The sequence below is a fragment of the Panthera onca genome, chromosome F1 (assembly GCF_046562875.1).
Source record: "Panthera onca isolate mPanOnc1 chromosome F1, mPanOnc1 haplotype 2, whole genome shotgun sequence".
NCBI classification, from domain to species: Eukaryota; Metazoa; Chordata; class Mammalia; order Carnivora; family Felidae; genus Panthera; species Panthera onca.
In genome coordinates, this window is record NC_138355.1 from 63,455,691 (window position 1) to 63,470,335 (window position 14,645).

A 14,645-nucleotide genomic window follows, 5' to 3' on the forward strand; every position below is an offset into this window, starting at 1 on the left:
CGTCCAAACTTGCTCCTCTGAACATCACTACCCTTCCTGTGGTTACTATTTCTTAACATCTGAAGTGTGGTTTCCTTAGCTGAGCGTTCAATAAAATATCTATGCACAGGTTAACTCACAGCAACATTATAAAACTGTATTAGATTCGTAAGGAAAAAGGCAAGACGATCGTTGGACAGCTGAAGAACCAAGGACTCGAAGGGCTCCAACTTAATATCAATAACAGAAACACACCCATTCGTGAGAACACTGCATGGCCCCTGTTTTTCCAGCGCAAAGCCTTTCACATCTGTCAAGAACGCAGTGCCAACAACCCACTCGCTGTTCGTTTCTCTAAGAAATCCTTTGAGGTTGGTTGGCCAAAGATACGTGCGGAGCCGACCGGGCAACATCTACACTGGAGACTGGGAGGTCTGGTCTTTGACCCCGCCTCCCTAAGTGTCTGGGCAAAGCCTATCACTACTCCGTGCCTCGTTTTATGCATCTGAGGGAGTAGATTTAATCACTGCAAACCTGTAGCAAGGCTAGCAGCAACTATGGACCTGTACAGTGACCTGTGGATGGAGTGAACCGTGCTCGCAAACACAGGGGAGCACGCGAGAAGGGCCTGGATGGTCTGCGCTCAGATCCTGCCTCTGGGACTCACTTAGCTGTGGGACCTTGGAAAGTTGTCTAATCTGTGACTCGTCTTCCTTATTTGTGAATTGGGGGTGGCAGCACCCACCTCAAAGGGGATGGTAAGGGTCAGATGACTTACTAGGTGTGTGTCTGGCTGCAGAAGGAGGTGTCCGGGTGCCAGTTTCTCTCTTGGTAAAAATAAACAGGGTGATAAACACCTGCTTTCTACTCTGCAGGCAAATGCTGAAGATAAATCCGTAGATCAGGTCCACGTAGCATTTTGCTCTCCACTAAGAAAATTACTATATAAACCCAAGATCTGTATGATAAGCTTCCTCCCTGCCCACCCAGCCCCCAGTTGTAAACAAAGGGAAGGACAGAAAACCTGGCATCCACTTGGCTGGATTTGATGAGGCCACGGGGTGGGGAGTGCTGGGTTAGGCACACAGCAAGCATCCCAACCAGCTTTGTGGGCAAACGCTGCACCTCGCTAGCCTGCAGCCTCCTGACCTCGTGGGGGCTCAAAGGGAGGAGGGGCTGGATGTGGGGAGGCATTGTCAAGGGCACTTGCTCTCCGCTGGGAAGCCGCAGTGCTGGGCTCACAATAATGCGCTTCATTACAGGGAATAAAAATACTCACAATATCTGATGTTTATTCAAGGCATTTCATCCTGGGGCCCTTTCTGTTCTGCCATAAACAGACAGTGGGGTCTTTTCACCCACTGCTGAGGTGGAACGAGGCAGCTGCTCGGGAACACACACTAGAGAGCAGAGGCGAGGTCCAAGTCCATGTGAGACGGACAGAGCATAACGATCTGGGTTTTCCCAGGGCCTTCACTATCCACGAGTCCTCCTCAGATCCTGCCAGCTTCCACCTTGGGAAGCTGGGCTGCCTCTGTTAGGTCAGGTGTTCTCGAAGCGCCAGCGATGGGGAGAGCTGAGGTTACAACTCGCTAACTGCACAGAACCCTCGGAGGTTGAAAGTTTCTGTGACGGGGCCGACTCCACTGTGGACAGTCATAAAGGCAGTCACTTTCAGGAGGTGCCATTCCGGGTGCCCCAGAGACCCCAAGGATTTCAAAGGGACCCTTCCGAGGTTCCAGGGCAATGGCGTTTCTGGGAGCCGCAGACTAAAGACAAGCCCCCGCCTCGAACATTCCGCTCAACAGGCCAGAGTTTTAAGTTTCTGTCCTGCACTCTGTTGAGCCCGCCTTCTTCCCTCACTCCTTCAAAGTGGATTTGGTGCCAATCTCGGCAAAGAATATAACTAGGATTTAGGGTCCTCTTAGCCGTGAACCCGCCAACCCAGCCCAGTTCAGCCTTACAGATTCAGCCCCATCCACGCCCCAGCAGCATTATGTACGAAAGCTGGAGAACCCTGGAGAGCTCCAAGACCCATCATTTAAAAAAAATATATCAGCTGGAATAAAATTCAGCTTTCTGACATCATGGTGTTGTCTATTAGAATGCATCAGTTCTTATATACCTTAGCTACCTACATGATCTGCTGAAAAAGCATTTTACCAACACCATTTACTGAATAAAAGAATTTCTTTCCTTTCTGTCTAATAAACATCTCTAGAAGCTTTCTTTATGGAATAACCTCAGGGTGAATCAAAGGCTGATTCAGGTAGGGGGTTTTTGTTTTTGTTTTAAGGGATGGGGTTGAGGAGGGCGATGATACCTAATTAGCAGAAAGCTAATTGATCATCTGGTCATCTATCACCACCATGCAAAAACAAAACCAATAAAAACAACAGAGTCAGCTATTAATAGCCAATTTGGCAACTCTACCCACGTACTACTAAAGTAGAGAATGACATTTTTACTTTCCTGAAGTTACCTGATTTTAAAAAAGCTCCTACGAGGAATGGTCACATAAAAGTGGAGAAGATACATCTCCCAGACATATGAGTGAGGAGTTTAATGCCATAATTTCCCTACAATCCGTTATTTACTATAATTAACAATATAACTAGTATTAATAAATTACTAAACACCCAAAGTGTGTTAAGTAGGATTCAGTTCTTGCCCAGAAACTAAGGAAATGATTTGTTAGTTTTTTTAAGAATAAGAAATACAGATGATCACCATCATACTTGTATAATTTGTCCTGTACCGATGGGAGTTTTTCTGAGTTTCTGCTTTCCCACATCTTTATTATTTAAAATAGGCAGATATCCAGGAGCATATTAGCCCTGGCCTCTCTTAGGTACCAGTAATCTAGTCCACGGAAGTAACACAGGACAAGCTGACTCCCTCCCTGTCTACACAAGTCCACTCTCTCTCCATATTGAGTGCAGTCAGGTGGTGTTCTTATAAGAGCCCATAAACTAAGGCTCAGAAACTGGATTCCAGGGCAAGCTCTGCCCTTCACAGGATGTGTGACCCAGATACACAAGCTAAGCCTTTTGATCTCCATTCCCTCACCCGTATCAAAATGGAGAGGGTGGCAGTTCTTGTCCTGGGTACCCAACCACAAAACTGTCTTGAGAGACAAGTGCAATGCTGTTGGCAACAGCGTTTTACTCATTTTGGATGAGCGTAGAAGAATGACAAGGGGGTTTAAATCAAGTAAACAGTCAGTTCTTCTATGTTGCTGGCAACCTGAGCTAAGAATAAAGCCAGTTTTCAACACCTTCCAGCCTAATATCCATCGTAGTCATGGGTCTAGTGGGGGAAGCCACCCTCTGGGCCCTTCTTGTGCCCCTGGAGTTTGGAGGGAGTTACATGGATGGCAGGTCTAGATAGGTTGTTATAACCAGGCTTAATCTTGCAGGTCAAGTAGGAACAGCACTGAGTAGGAAGAACTCAAGAGGCTAGAGACCTTTATAGGAAATATCTCCATCTGTCTTCCCAAGCTATCCCACAGGTGAGGGCAGACTCTGAACTCTACAGTGATGGATCGGGTTGGAGAAGCTTCAGGGATCAGCCCGCTACCTGGGCTCAGCATCTCCTGAGATCTTGGGAAGTGTCTCCGTGAGCCAACACTGTGGCAAGAATGTATGTTGTCTCCCAAGAAGGTGAACAGAAATGACTCACAGGTTCTTACCACCAGATCGCTTCTCTTTTCCTCCCCTCAAACCCTCCCCAGGCTTATCTGATCGTTGAGCTTCCATGCTTGGCTTCATGCTTCACAGCAATTTTTTTCCCCCTCATAAAAGAAGGGACTCGGTAGAAATCCATTTCAGAGGTAGATGGGAGTGCAATAATGAAACTTTCTTCGCTTTAAAATTTAAAATGCCTATTTCTACTTTAAAATTTAAACTTTCTATTAAGTTTGCATTTGCCTTGTACCTAGATAGTCCTGAGTGGACCGTACAGGGTCTTTTGATTTGCTTTTGCTCCCTCTTCTTTCGTGACTCTTAGAAAAGAAAGCCGGAAAGCCAGCAATTTGATGAAAGTTAACTACAGAACTTCAGGATAATGCTGCATTCAAAAATGTGACAACAAACACACCTGTCGCCTACTTGTGGAAGAACGACTGGTGTAAGGGCCTTTTGCTCCTACTGACCACAGGAAGCAGAATGGATATGTAAATTCCCGTGTGTGTGCGTAGAGGGGAGGGTCTCTTAGAGAGAGGAGCTCTGTTATTACGTACACTTTACATACAGCTTTGTAATTTAAAGTCTTTCTTATGCTCTCCTTCACATGGTCTTTGTGGTCCCGTGATGCCAAATGCACAGCTCTTTGCCATACATCACCAGCTTTTGGGTGGAATATGTGGGCCACTGGGTCCTACGGGCCATCCGTGGAGTGTCAGGACTGGAATCCAACTTTGTTGCCTACAGGGGTCCCCTGAGACCTTCTACTCTTCTTCTGGAGGGAGGTGAGTATCCTATTCTGTATCATATACAAAAAGAACATGTTTGACTCTCAGCTGAATGGAGTCTGGGTACAGCAAGGGCTTTAAGGCTATGTTTTAGTATCCTTTCCCGTAGGATTCCATGAGTACCCAGAAGATAAGGAATCCTCCCCCAAATGAGCAAACAAGGGCCCTAGGAACCCAGCGACCACCCCACAGGTCAGGTGGTGACTCTGCTAATGACCTCTATTACCCTGATGAGACCTGACTGCACACCAGGGGCCAATGCTCTGGAGCCCCAGCCTGAGTGTTTGTTACACTGACTAGTAATGTTTCCTGAAATCATCGCTTACAACTTACGTTTTTAAAATGCCTTAATGTCCAGTGTGCCTGGGTTTTTAACAGTGGATTTGGTAGACTCGAGGATTTGGATCGAGGATTTGGTGGACTCCGTTCTGACCAGGGGCTCTGTGTTGAAGCGCAGAGGCTGGCCACCGGGGTCTCTGTAAGCGCCTGAGTTAAGAGGTTCTTCGTCCTTCCTAAAAGGTCCTGGCACCCGATGCCCTCATGGCCATGGTTACCTGCTCGTACTTCTCCAGCTCCGTGTGGTAGATCTGTCTGATCTGGGACAGCTTGGCTCTGTAATCGGAGTGCTCCACGGAGTTGTCTGAGCCCGCGCCTCCCGAAGCCGCCGCTGCGGCTGCGGCTGCCGCCGAGCCACCACCCTTCTCGGGGCCCGCCACCCCCTCGGCCAGCAGCATGTTGTCCAGTCGCATCAGCTGGGGGTCTGTCGGCTCCTCCTCCTGGGCTCCCCGGATACTCAAGACTGCAGAGGGACACAGTGGGAGGGGAGGGTTAGTGGTAACCCAAGCGAGCAAATGAAGAAAAATAAAAACAAGGCTGTGTCACTGGCTCAGCAAATCACCAAAGAGCCTGCAAAATGGCATCTGCAGAATGGATGAGGGATCAGGTGAGGGGATACCGAGAGTGGGGGAAGAATGCCAGGAGAGGACTGCTTTGTTCCAGAAAGTAACAATGCTCCAGCTACCCAGAACAGTCCAATTCACGGGGGCAGAAGGTAGAGGGAGCTGGGGACAGGGGCCTGGGAGTCAGTGTTGCATGGGGACAGAGTTTCACATGGGGAAGGATGGTGGAGTGTCACACAGAGACAGACAGTGGTGACGGCTGCACTACCGAATGCACCTAATGCCGCCGAACTGCACCCTGGACGCTGAAAAATGGTCAAAATGAGAACTTCTGTTATGTCTATTGTACCACAAAGAAAGTTCAAAAGTAAAACATTTAATTATAACAGAATATAATCTTCACGTTCATCCCCAAACTGCCAAATTTTTAATTCAAGAAAAGACATTTCCTTCTTCGTTTCTAATTTTAGATTTCCACGAGTTTGTGGTTTTACACTCATTGACGCTGTAATATTTGATCAGCCCGAATTTTCACATTTCCAAAATAATCTAAGCCACGTACATCCAGTCATTTTGGATGGAAATGTTAAGACCTTTCCTGCAGACCTGCAGGGAGGGTAGAGAAGTCTAAAAAGGCAAGAAGATATCTTGCATGTCAATGTCAATTATTCTTCAGTAAAAAAATAAAATAACAAAACAGCACGAAGGCAAATTGGCCGTCAAGTGGGGAATATTTATCTCTGGACACAGAGATCTCTCCATTCCAGGGGAGGACTCTGTCCTGTTCGAAACCAGGGTGAGACCCATTTAACAAGCTGTTTTGGACATTCAGAGAAGCCAGGTAGGGTGGAGGAGCCTCAGATGGATGAGATGGCTGCTTTTTATTAAAACGCCGTGGCCATTTGGGTGGGGGGAGTGGTTTGGACTGGAAGAGATCAAGTGTTTTAGTAAATCAGCAGAAGAGCCAGGCAGTCTCTTTTTACTACCCTCATACAACCTGCCATAAAATAAATCACTCATCTAAACCCAGTTTAGCTGTCAGCAGCCAAGTCTTTGTTGAGAGGGAACATGAAAAGAATTTCCAATTAAAAAAAAATGGAAAAAAAAATTGGGGGTAAGTCGTGGGAAAGGAGGGAAGTGATTCAAGGCCGAGGAGAAGGAGTCCTACATCCGTTTCCGTTTGGGGATGGGGACAGCAGGCATGATGTGGCCCGACAGATACGCAAGCACTGGAATGATCCGAGAATCAAGAGCGGTTTCCAGGTAGGGTGTCATCTGGGGAGCCCCAAAGGGGGGGTGCAGTTTCAGTCATCTCTGGAGCCCCAGCCAGGCAGCCCACGGGGTCGACACCAGGAAGGTGGGTATGAGCTCAGTACGAGGGAGCGTATAAATGTTCAGGGCATCCTATCACACAGAATATCAGCATGACCACACGCTCCTGGCTTCCAACAGGCATGACAAGAAGCAACCTCGAGCGTCGTTCGGAAGGAAATCCCAACTCCTGTGCTAAAAGGGACCCTGCAGCTGGGCTCTCACGACACATGAGACAGCCAAGAGGCATGCTGAGTCACGCGGCCCAAGAGGGGCAGTTAGAGCAGAGGGTAAAAGGCACCGGGTAGAAGAGCAATGAAATAAGAAAGGGTGGCGGGAGGGAAGGGAGCCAGCTGGGGTGGAAAGGAGGAAGCCTGTGCACCTGTACGCAAACACCATGCACGACCGGCCCCAGGTTCTGCGTTCACACCGGAATCCTTAACATTCTGCTTCACCAAAATAAAATTACCACACGGGTGATGGCATCGTTGAAGTTTGCTTTGTGGACTTTTTCTTTTCCAGTGAAATCCTTCTTTTGTCGGTCCAGGACCCTCACTGGGAAATTGCCCCTTTGACTGATCTTTGAGTAACATTTGGTCATGTTACTCTGTCCCTTGAATTTATTTACCCAAACCTCCAAAGTCCTGTGAAGAACCTATCACCACTAACAGAGGCTTCCTTAAGAAAATAGTTCAATGCTGTACCCATTTCCTGCATTAGACACCCTTCCAGTCCCCAAAGGAACGAAAAGAATGGGATCACCCAAGCACCCGGTGGTACAGTCCCTCTTCTCCACACCTTTGCAAGTGAGGGCATTCGTGTGTGGGGTCTGTGGGCGTTTCTCTACTGGATTTTATTTGGTGAATTGTAATTGCTTTATCAACAAAAATATTTATGGGTCGTTTAAAAGTAAAAGATTCACCTCTGAGCCATTCTTTTACATTTTTTTTAATGTTTACTTATTTTTTTTTTTTTGAGAGAGAGAGACAGAGCGCGAGCAGGGGAGGGGCAGAGACAGAGGGAGACACAGAATCCGAAGCAGGCTCCAGGCTCCGAGCTGTCAGCACAGAGCCGGAGGCGGGGCTCGAACTTGTGAACCGCGAGATCATGACCTGAGTCCCTGAGCCCAAGTCAGGTGCTTCGCTGACTGAGCCCCCCAGGCACCCCTCTGAGCCATTCTTAAGAAACAAATGTAACTGCCCCACTTTAGCTTGGGCATTCATTAAATTGTTCCAGGGCAAAATTCTACTCTCTCATCCACTCAACTGAATCTGGTGTTGCATATCCTCCAGAAGAGGCCACGGACTCCGGGAGAGCAGCCCTGCACCCTCCCCACCCCCTCCAAGACTGCCAGGAAACCCCACCCCAAGATGCTTGAGCCAATGGTAATGCTTCCAAGTGGATCTTCCTGGTCACTCCATAGCCAATCCCTCGTGCACGTGAAAGATCTTATGATAATTTCTGGTCTCAAGGAAGGTAGCAAAGAGAAAGAGAGCGATGTCATCCGAATGGTCAGGACTCGCCCCATGAGAGCCAGCCTATAACCTGTCCACCCAAGATGATGGCAAAGATGCTGAGACAGCACATGAGCCTGGGACCACCTTGCTCAGTCTGTCAGTTTATTCCATTAGCAAAGTTCAATTAGGAGAAAAGTAGGAGGAAGCAGAGATAGATAGTCACAGACCAGAGGTCCGGCCCAGTCCCTCCACGTACTAGGCAGGGAACCACGGGCACGTTACCACCACCAACATTCACTTCTGAGTGTATTTTCCCTCTCCAGACCCGCACGGTTTCACCTACCCCTATTCTCCACCTTTTCTTTTTAAAGTCATTTTTAAAAACATTTTATTCATTTATTTTGAGAGAGAGAGAGAGAGAGAAAGATAGAGAGAGAGAGAGAGAGAGAGAGAGAGAGAGGGAATCCCAAGCAGGCTCTGCAGCTGTCAGCACAGAGGCTGATATGGGGCTGGAATTCATGAACCATGAGATTACCACCTGAGCCAAAATCAAGAGTCAGACGCTCAACTGACGGAGACACCCAGCTGCTCTCCACCTTTTCTTTTTTTTCTTTTCTTTTCCTTTCTCTTCTTTTTTTTCTTTTTATTTTTTAAGGTTTTTTAAATTTTTATTTATACTTGAGAGAGAGAGACAGAGAGAGAGAGAGTGCGAAATCAAGTGCAGGGGAAAGGCAGAGAGAGAGGGAGACGCAGAATCCGAAGCAGGCTCCAGGCTCTGAGCTGTCAGCACAGAGCCCGACGCGGGGCTCGAACTCATGAGCTGTGAGACCGTGATCTGAGCCAAAGTCAGAGGCTCAACCCACTGAGCCACACCCAGGTGCCCCTCTACCTTTCCTTTGAAACTATCGATGGGATACACAAACTCTCCACACAGACTCTGCACACCCACCTAATTAACATTTTGTTGGTCTCGAAATCCATCTGGCTTTAAATAAAACAAGACAGAAAATTGCTGAGATCAGCAAAGCACACTGAAAGGATACACTGTGAGCCCCAAACCACCATGGAAACTTGAGGTCAGTCACACAGTGCAAAGCACTCATCTGTATTGACTTTTTTTTTCCCCTGCTCAGGTAGAGAGGACAGATTTAGTTGAGGGGGGAAAAACACAGTGCAAATGTTAGCACTTAACTTAGCTTTTATATCATTGTACAGATCCTATGTATCATTGGAAGCAAATACTCCTTAAAAAGAAATTGGATTTAGTAAGATTTAACACAGCTGGTTTCTAAACGTGGCCAGTAAGAAACTGGCCTGATGGAACACAGTGCACCTTAGCCTAGATGTTGCTTGCATTTATTTAGTTATTGAAATTTTTTTTAAGTTTATTTATTTATTTTTGAGAGAGAGAGAGAGAGAGCACAAGTGAGGGAGGGCAGAAAGATAGAGGTATACACAGAATCAGAAGTAGGCTCCAGGCTCTGAGCTGTCAGCACAGAACCCGACCTGAGTCTTGAACCCACGGACAGTGAGATCATGACCTGAGCCGAAATTGGACGCTTAACCGATTGAGCCACCCAGGCACTCCTTTGCTTATTTATTTATTTATTTTAAAAAAAAATTTATTTTTGGGAGAGCACAAGCAGGGGAGGGGTCGAGAGAGGGGAAAAGAGGATCCGAAGTGCCCTCTGCACCAACAGGCTGACAGCAGAGAGCCCAATGCAGGCCTGAACTCACAAACCACGAGATCATGACCTGAGCCCAAGATGGACGCTCTACCGACTGAGCCACCCAGGTGCCCCTGTTGCTTGCATTTATACTCAGAATTCAGAACTCATAAATAGGTCCCAAACCAGAGAACTGATGAAAATGAAATAATATAAAGATGGGGGGAAGGGAGCAGTCCTCTCCAAATTATACCTTTTAAATGATACTGAAATCATAAAGAAAATAAAAACTTTCAGGGTATGTGTCAGCCTCCCCCACTATATGTGTGTGTGTGTGTATGTGTGTGTGTGTGTGTGTGTGTGTGTGTGTATACACATGTATACATATACACTCACATAATGTATACATATATGATGTGTATATATAATGTATGTGTATAATGTGTGTATATATATTGCATATATATAATGTACATAGATAATGTATATATAATGTGTGTATATATGTGTGTATTCATGTGTATATATATGTGTGTCTATACAATGTGTATATATATGTAATGTGGGTATATATATATAAAGTGTGTATATGTGTGTATATAATGTGTACAAATAATGTATATGTAATGTGTATACATATAATGTGCATGTAATATAAGTATATACAATATGTATATAATGTACATATATATAATGTATGTATATAATGTACATATAATCTATATAAATAATATATAATTATATATAAGTGTATGTAATGTATATATAATGTGTGCATACATGTGTGTATATAATGTATACATAATGTGTATATACTGTACATATTGTATGTATATATAATGTGTGTATATATAATGTATCATAATGTATGTATATATGTATATGTAATGTATATATGTGTATAAATAATGTATATATAATGTGTGTATATATATGTGTGTATATGTCTATATAATGTGTATATACTGTACATATTGTATGTATATATAATGTGTGTATATAATATATATAATGTGTGTATAAATAATATATATATAACGTGTGTGTATATAGTGTATACATGTGTGTATATATGCATGTATATATAATGTGGTATATATACATGTGTATATACATATGATATGTGTATATATAGTAACAACATAAGCAAGAGAACACATTCATCTTCCACTACTTCACATAGAAGATTCTGGTTCTGATGGTCTTGGGCTGTGTCTCTATGCTTGGAGGAGGCATCCATGGCAATAAACTGCATACACTTTATTTCTACCCAGAAGGAGAATCCGTGTGAACCATTATAAAAATGGGTGTTGGGATTCACGGATACGGAAACTGTTCAGCTAGTCAGTTTAAAAAAAAAAAAAACAACTTCCACCAACATTAAATAAATAAATGAAAAGGGTGATATGTCTAAGCAGAACTGATGCTACCTATTTATTGCTTGAAGCCAGCACACTGGTGTGTAGGAGACAAAATGATTATTTAAAAGCTCCTTTTTATCTCTGTGGCACCATGCAAGACTCAAATGAACCTTTCGCCAGGACACCAGAGATGTTAACACTCATCCTCCAAGATCCAATTTCCACCAGCGGAGCTGTTACCTAATCCAGCAACCATCACATATGATCAGGTTTCTGCTTCTCTGATGGGCGCCCTGCGCTCTCTCCCTCCCCCCCCGCCACCCCTTGCTCCCCCGTCCAGCAGCTTTTACTGAACCAGGTTTTAAAGGGCCAAGTCCCCTGTTTACAGCAGTGTATACAGGGTTTTAACAGTCGGGAGTCAGGTCTGTACTCGTCCACTATCAGAGGACGTAATCAACTGCGGTGGGCTCGCTATCCAGGGGGGCTGCCCAAGGAAGCAGTTAACCCTTTTGGTAATGACCGCCAAGGAAGCAGTCTCCTCCTTGCACATCTACCCCATCTTGTATGAGACCAGTCAAGGCAGGTGAGTGATTTATGTAGAAACTGTCACGAGCCCTTTGAAAAGCATCTGATGTCACATTGCCATGGCTGGCCCAGGGGTTAATTCTTCTTCGGTAAAACTCCCAAGATAAGGGGACTGCCATACCACAGTCGGAACTGCTCTCACCACTGGTCTCCCGCTGTTCTTTCTTTCTTTCTTTCTTTCTTTCTTTTTCTTCAGAGAAGGAGAAAAACAAACCAACCCAAAGGCATATTCAAGATCCTTGGCAGGGGGGGGGCTGCACGCTGGTTTTGTCCTTGTCTGAACAACACGGATCCTGAGCAGCTCCAGCCTATGCCCACTAGAGGGCACTCTTTCTTCACCAAGGATGGGTTCTGCAGGGAGGGTCCGGCAGTTTCCAGTCCCCAAGTTAGCCTTGGGGGAGATGCCCCTGCTTAGACTCAACTTTCACGGTGGGGGCTGGTGGTGGGGGAGGAGGGCAGATCTACAGAGAGGCTTGTCTTCAGATTTGGACAGCAGTCCAGGGACCTAAAGGTGGGCTGGGGGACAGAGATACTGATAGAGATACAGAGATAGAGATAGCACACAGATAACAGAGATAGAAGACGACAGGTGGTTTGAGAAAGGGCATGAGGAGGCCTGGCCAGGGTAGATGCCCTCACACTCTCTGGCCAATGTCTTTGCTTGATTGGAAAGTGTGAGACTTAAACCCCCCGCAGGGCGTTTCATCGTCCATGGACTAGTCTTCACTACACATGACCAGGAAGAGTCGGGAGAGAGCAACTCTCCCGGCCTCCCCCAAGACTGTTCCGCCATCTCTAGGAGAGAAGTGTGGGACGGAAATACGTTGTCCTTGCATTTTTAGGGATACAGCCAAGTGCTGGCCTCCTGAAAATAGCACAGACACCCCTTGTATTTGTTCATCAAGTACTTGTACGTACCGAATTGTGTCACCTTATAAAACATGAAGTCCAAAGTGCATAGCGGATGATTCAAGATGACAAAGGCAGTGTCACAACAAAGTAACTTTCCCCCCAAATCGAAGCAAATGGGCCACAGCCAAGACTAGAATCTAGAGTCTTAGACACCTTATTCTTGACCACAACATTAGGATGCTGACTCTTTCACGAACAGTAGTTAAGTGGGCATGATATCAACTTGGGGTGGGGGGGGGGGGAGGAAGTGTGCACACGTGTGTGCATGCACACAATGTCTTTCCATGCGCAGATGGTGACTAACATTCTGGGGAGAAGACAACCAGAGAGGAGGCAGGGAAGGAAGGAAGAAAGGTCTTCTTACTGACTTCTTAATTTCTTTCAATTCCTCCAAATCTGGTCCCCTTCAATCACCTCTTTCTGCCAATGGCACATAAAACGGTTAGAGCCCCCGTGCCACGGGACAGAATGCCCTCTTCTCTCTCGGCCAGAGAAATCCACTTATCACGGTCCTATCCTATTTCGAATCTCAGCTTGGCACCCTCCCCCATGAAACCTAACCTAATAATAGCCCAAAACAAACTCCCTCACCTCTGAGCCACCAGACCATGTGCTGTCTACACCACGGCCACAGGGCATTGCAGAACACCCGAGGTCACACCTAGCAGCTTGCCAGAGCAAGGCCGTGAGCTCCTGAAAGACAGAGACCTGTCCTGCATCTGGGTGTCCCCCATGTGGCCTCTCAGAGCCTCGGGCGCTAAGCACCTGTCCAAGCATTTCTTCACATGTAAAAAGAGCGAAGGAGGAAAAGATGGGGGGTGGTGGGACCCAAAGCCTTTTGCCTCACCATGCCAGGAGGGAGGCGGGGGGTTCCCACGTGTCTCATCCCCTAGGTGCCAGTTCCAGGCTGGACCAAGGCCAGCATGCTCTTGGATCAAAGGCCTTCTCCCACGTCAAAAGTCTGCCTTTGCAAATCTGACGATTCCAAACAAGCAAATCTAGGCTGTCATTAAGCCAGAGTCTCCGGGACCCGGAGCCTGGGGTATCCCCAGAAAGCCAACGTTATCCACGAGGAAGGCTCTGGCTGCTGTGGCGAACCGGGCACGTGGCCAGTGCCTGGGAAGAACTCCGGCAAGGGCTGACAGAGGCCCCCAGTGAAGGGGCCGTGCACACGATGTGACCACAGCTGAGCCCTGTGAGGAACGCTCAGTCCACTTACATTACTGACCACAGGCACCTCTAAGGTGCCAGGAACGAGGTGGGTGCTGGGATTTGCAAGAGGAACCAGCCATGGGCTCCGGCTTCCAGAGGCCCGTGAGTCCTAGTCCTCTGGTCCCTTCTCGCACACGACGCCAACCGCCTCGAGGCCTGCGATGGGCACAGAAAGTCGCCAGAGGAAAACCCTCAACCAATGCACAGCCTCCTCCCCGTCCCCCTGGTTCTTTCGTTTCCCACAAGCCCGATCACACCCGCAAACCAGGAACTCCTCAGCTCGAGCTGAGAAACGACTATGACATAATTTGATTCTTCTACACCAAAGGAGGGACCGCAGTCTCCAGTTAGTGACTTGAGGCTCAGGGTAGTGCGTCCTGATGCTCTTAACCCCTCGTTTGTTTCACGGAGAAGCTTATTTTCATGTGCTTTTAAAAGAGTGCCCATCAAACAGTTGGAAACGATTAGCAATTCAATGCCCTGAAGTTTCCAGACCAGCACTCTAGCCAGCTATTGGTCAGTGCTTCTGGTTAACATGGGGGGCACCAGCGGCCACGGGAGCGGAGACCCTCCTGGTGCCCCATGCCTGGTGCACGCTACGATGGGCTTGGGGCTGCCTTGTCAGGTGAGAAGGCCAAGGTCACGAAATCTTCAGGTGCTGGAAACCACGCTGGGACTCTGTGCTGTCTGTGTCTCAGCCCTTCAGAAGCTCAGGGACATGAAGGTGGGACCCCAGCTCCAGGGTCTCTTTAAGTGCCACCAGGGATTTAGCTACAAAGATAAGATGTCCT

At 46.9% G+C, this 14,645-nt stretch overlaps 1 protein-coding gene across 9 annotated transcripts in view; it reads right to left on the reverse strand.

The window, feature by feature from the left end:
* The window catches only part of PBX1 (PBX homeobox 1), a 329,073-nt gene that overhangs the window by 85,629 nt on the left and 228,799 nt on the right, over positions 1-14,645 (reverse strand). For all 9 annotated transcript variants that reach the window (XR_009613790.3, XR_009613789.2, XM_078440837.2 and 6 more), the window contains one exon: positions 5,005-5,249. Coding sequence is in view for 7 of the 9 variants with exons in the window: in XM_078440837.2 (XP_078296963.1) it covers positions 5,005-5,249 (245 nt within the window). In the remaining 2 variants the exon portion in view is untranslated. The remainder of the gene's footprint in view (positions 1-5,004; positions 5,250-14,645) is intronic.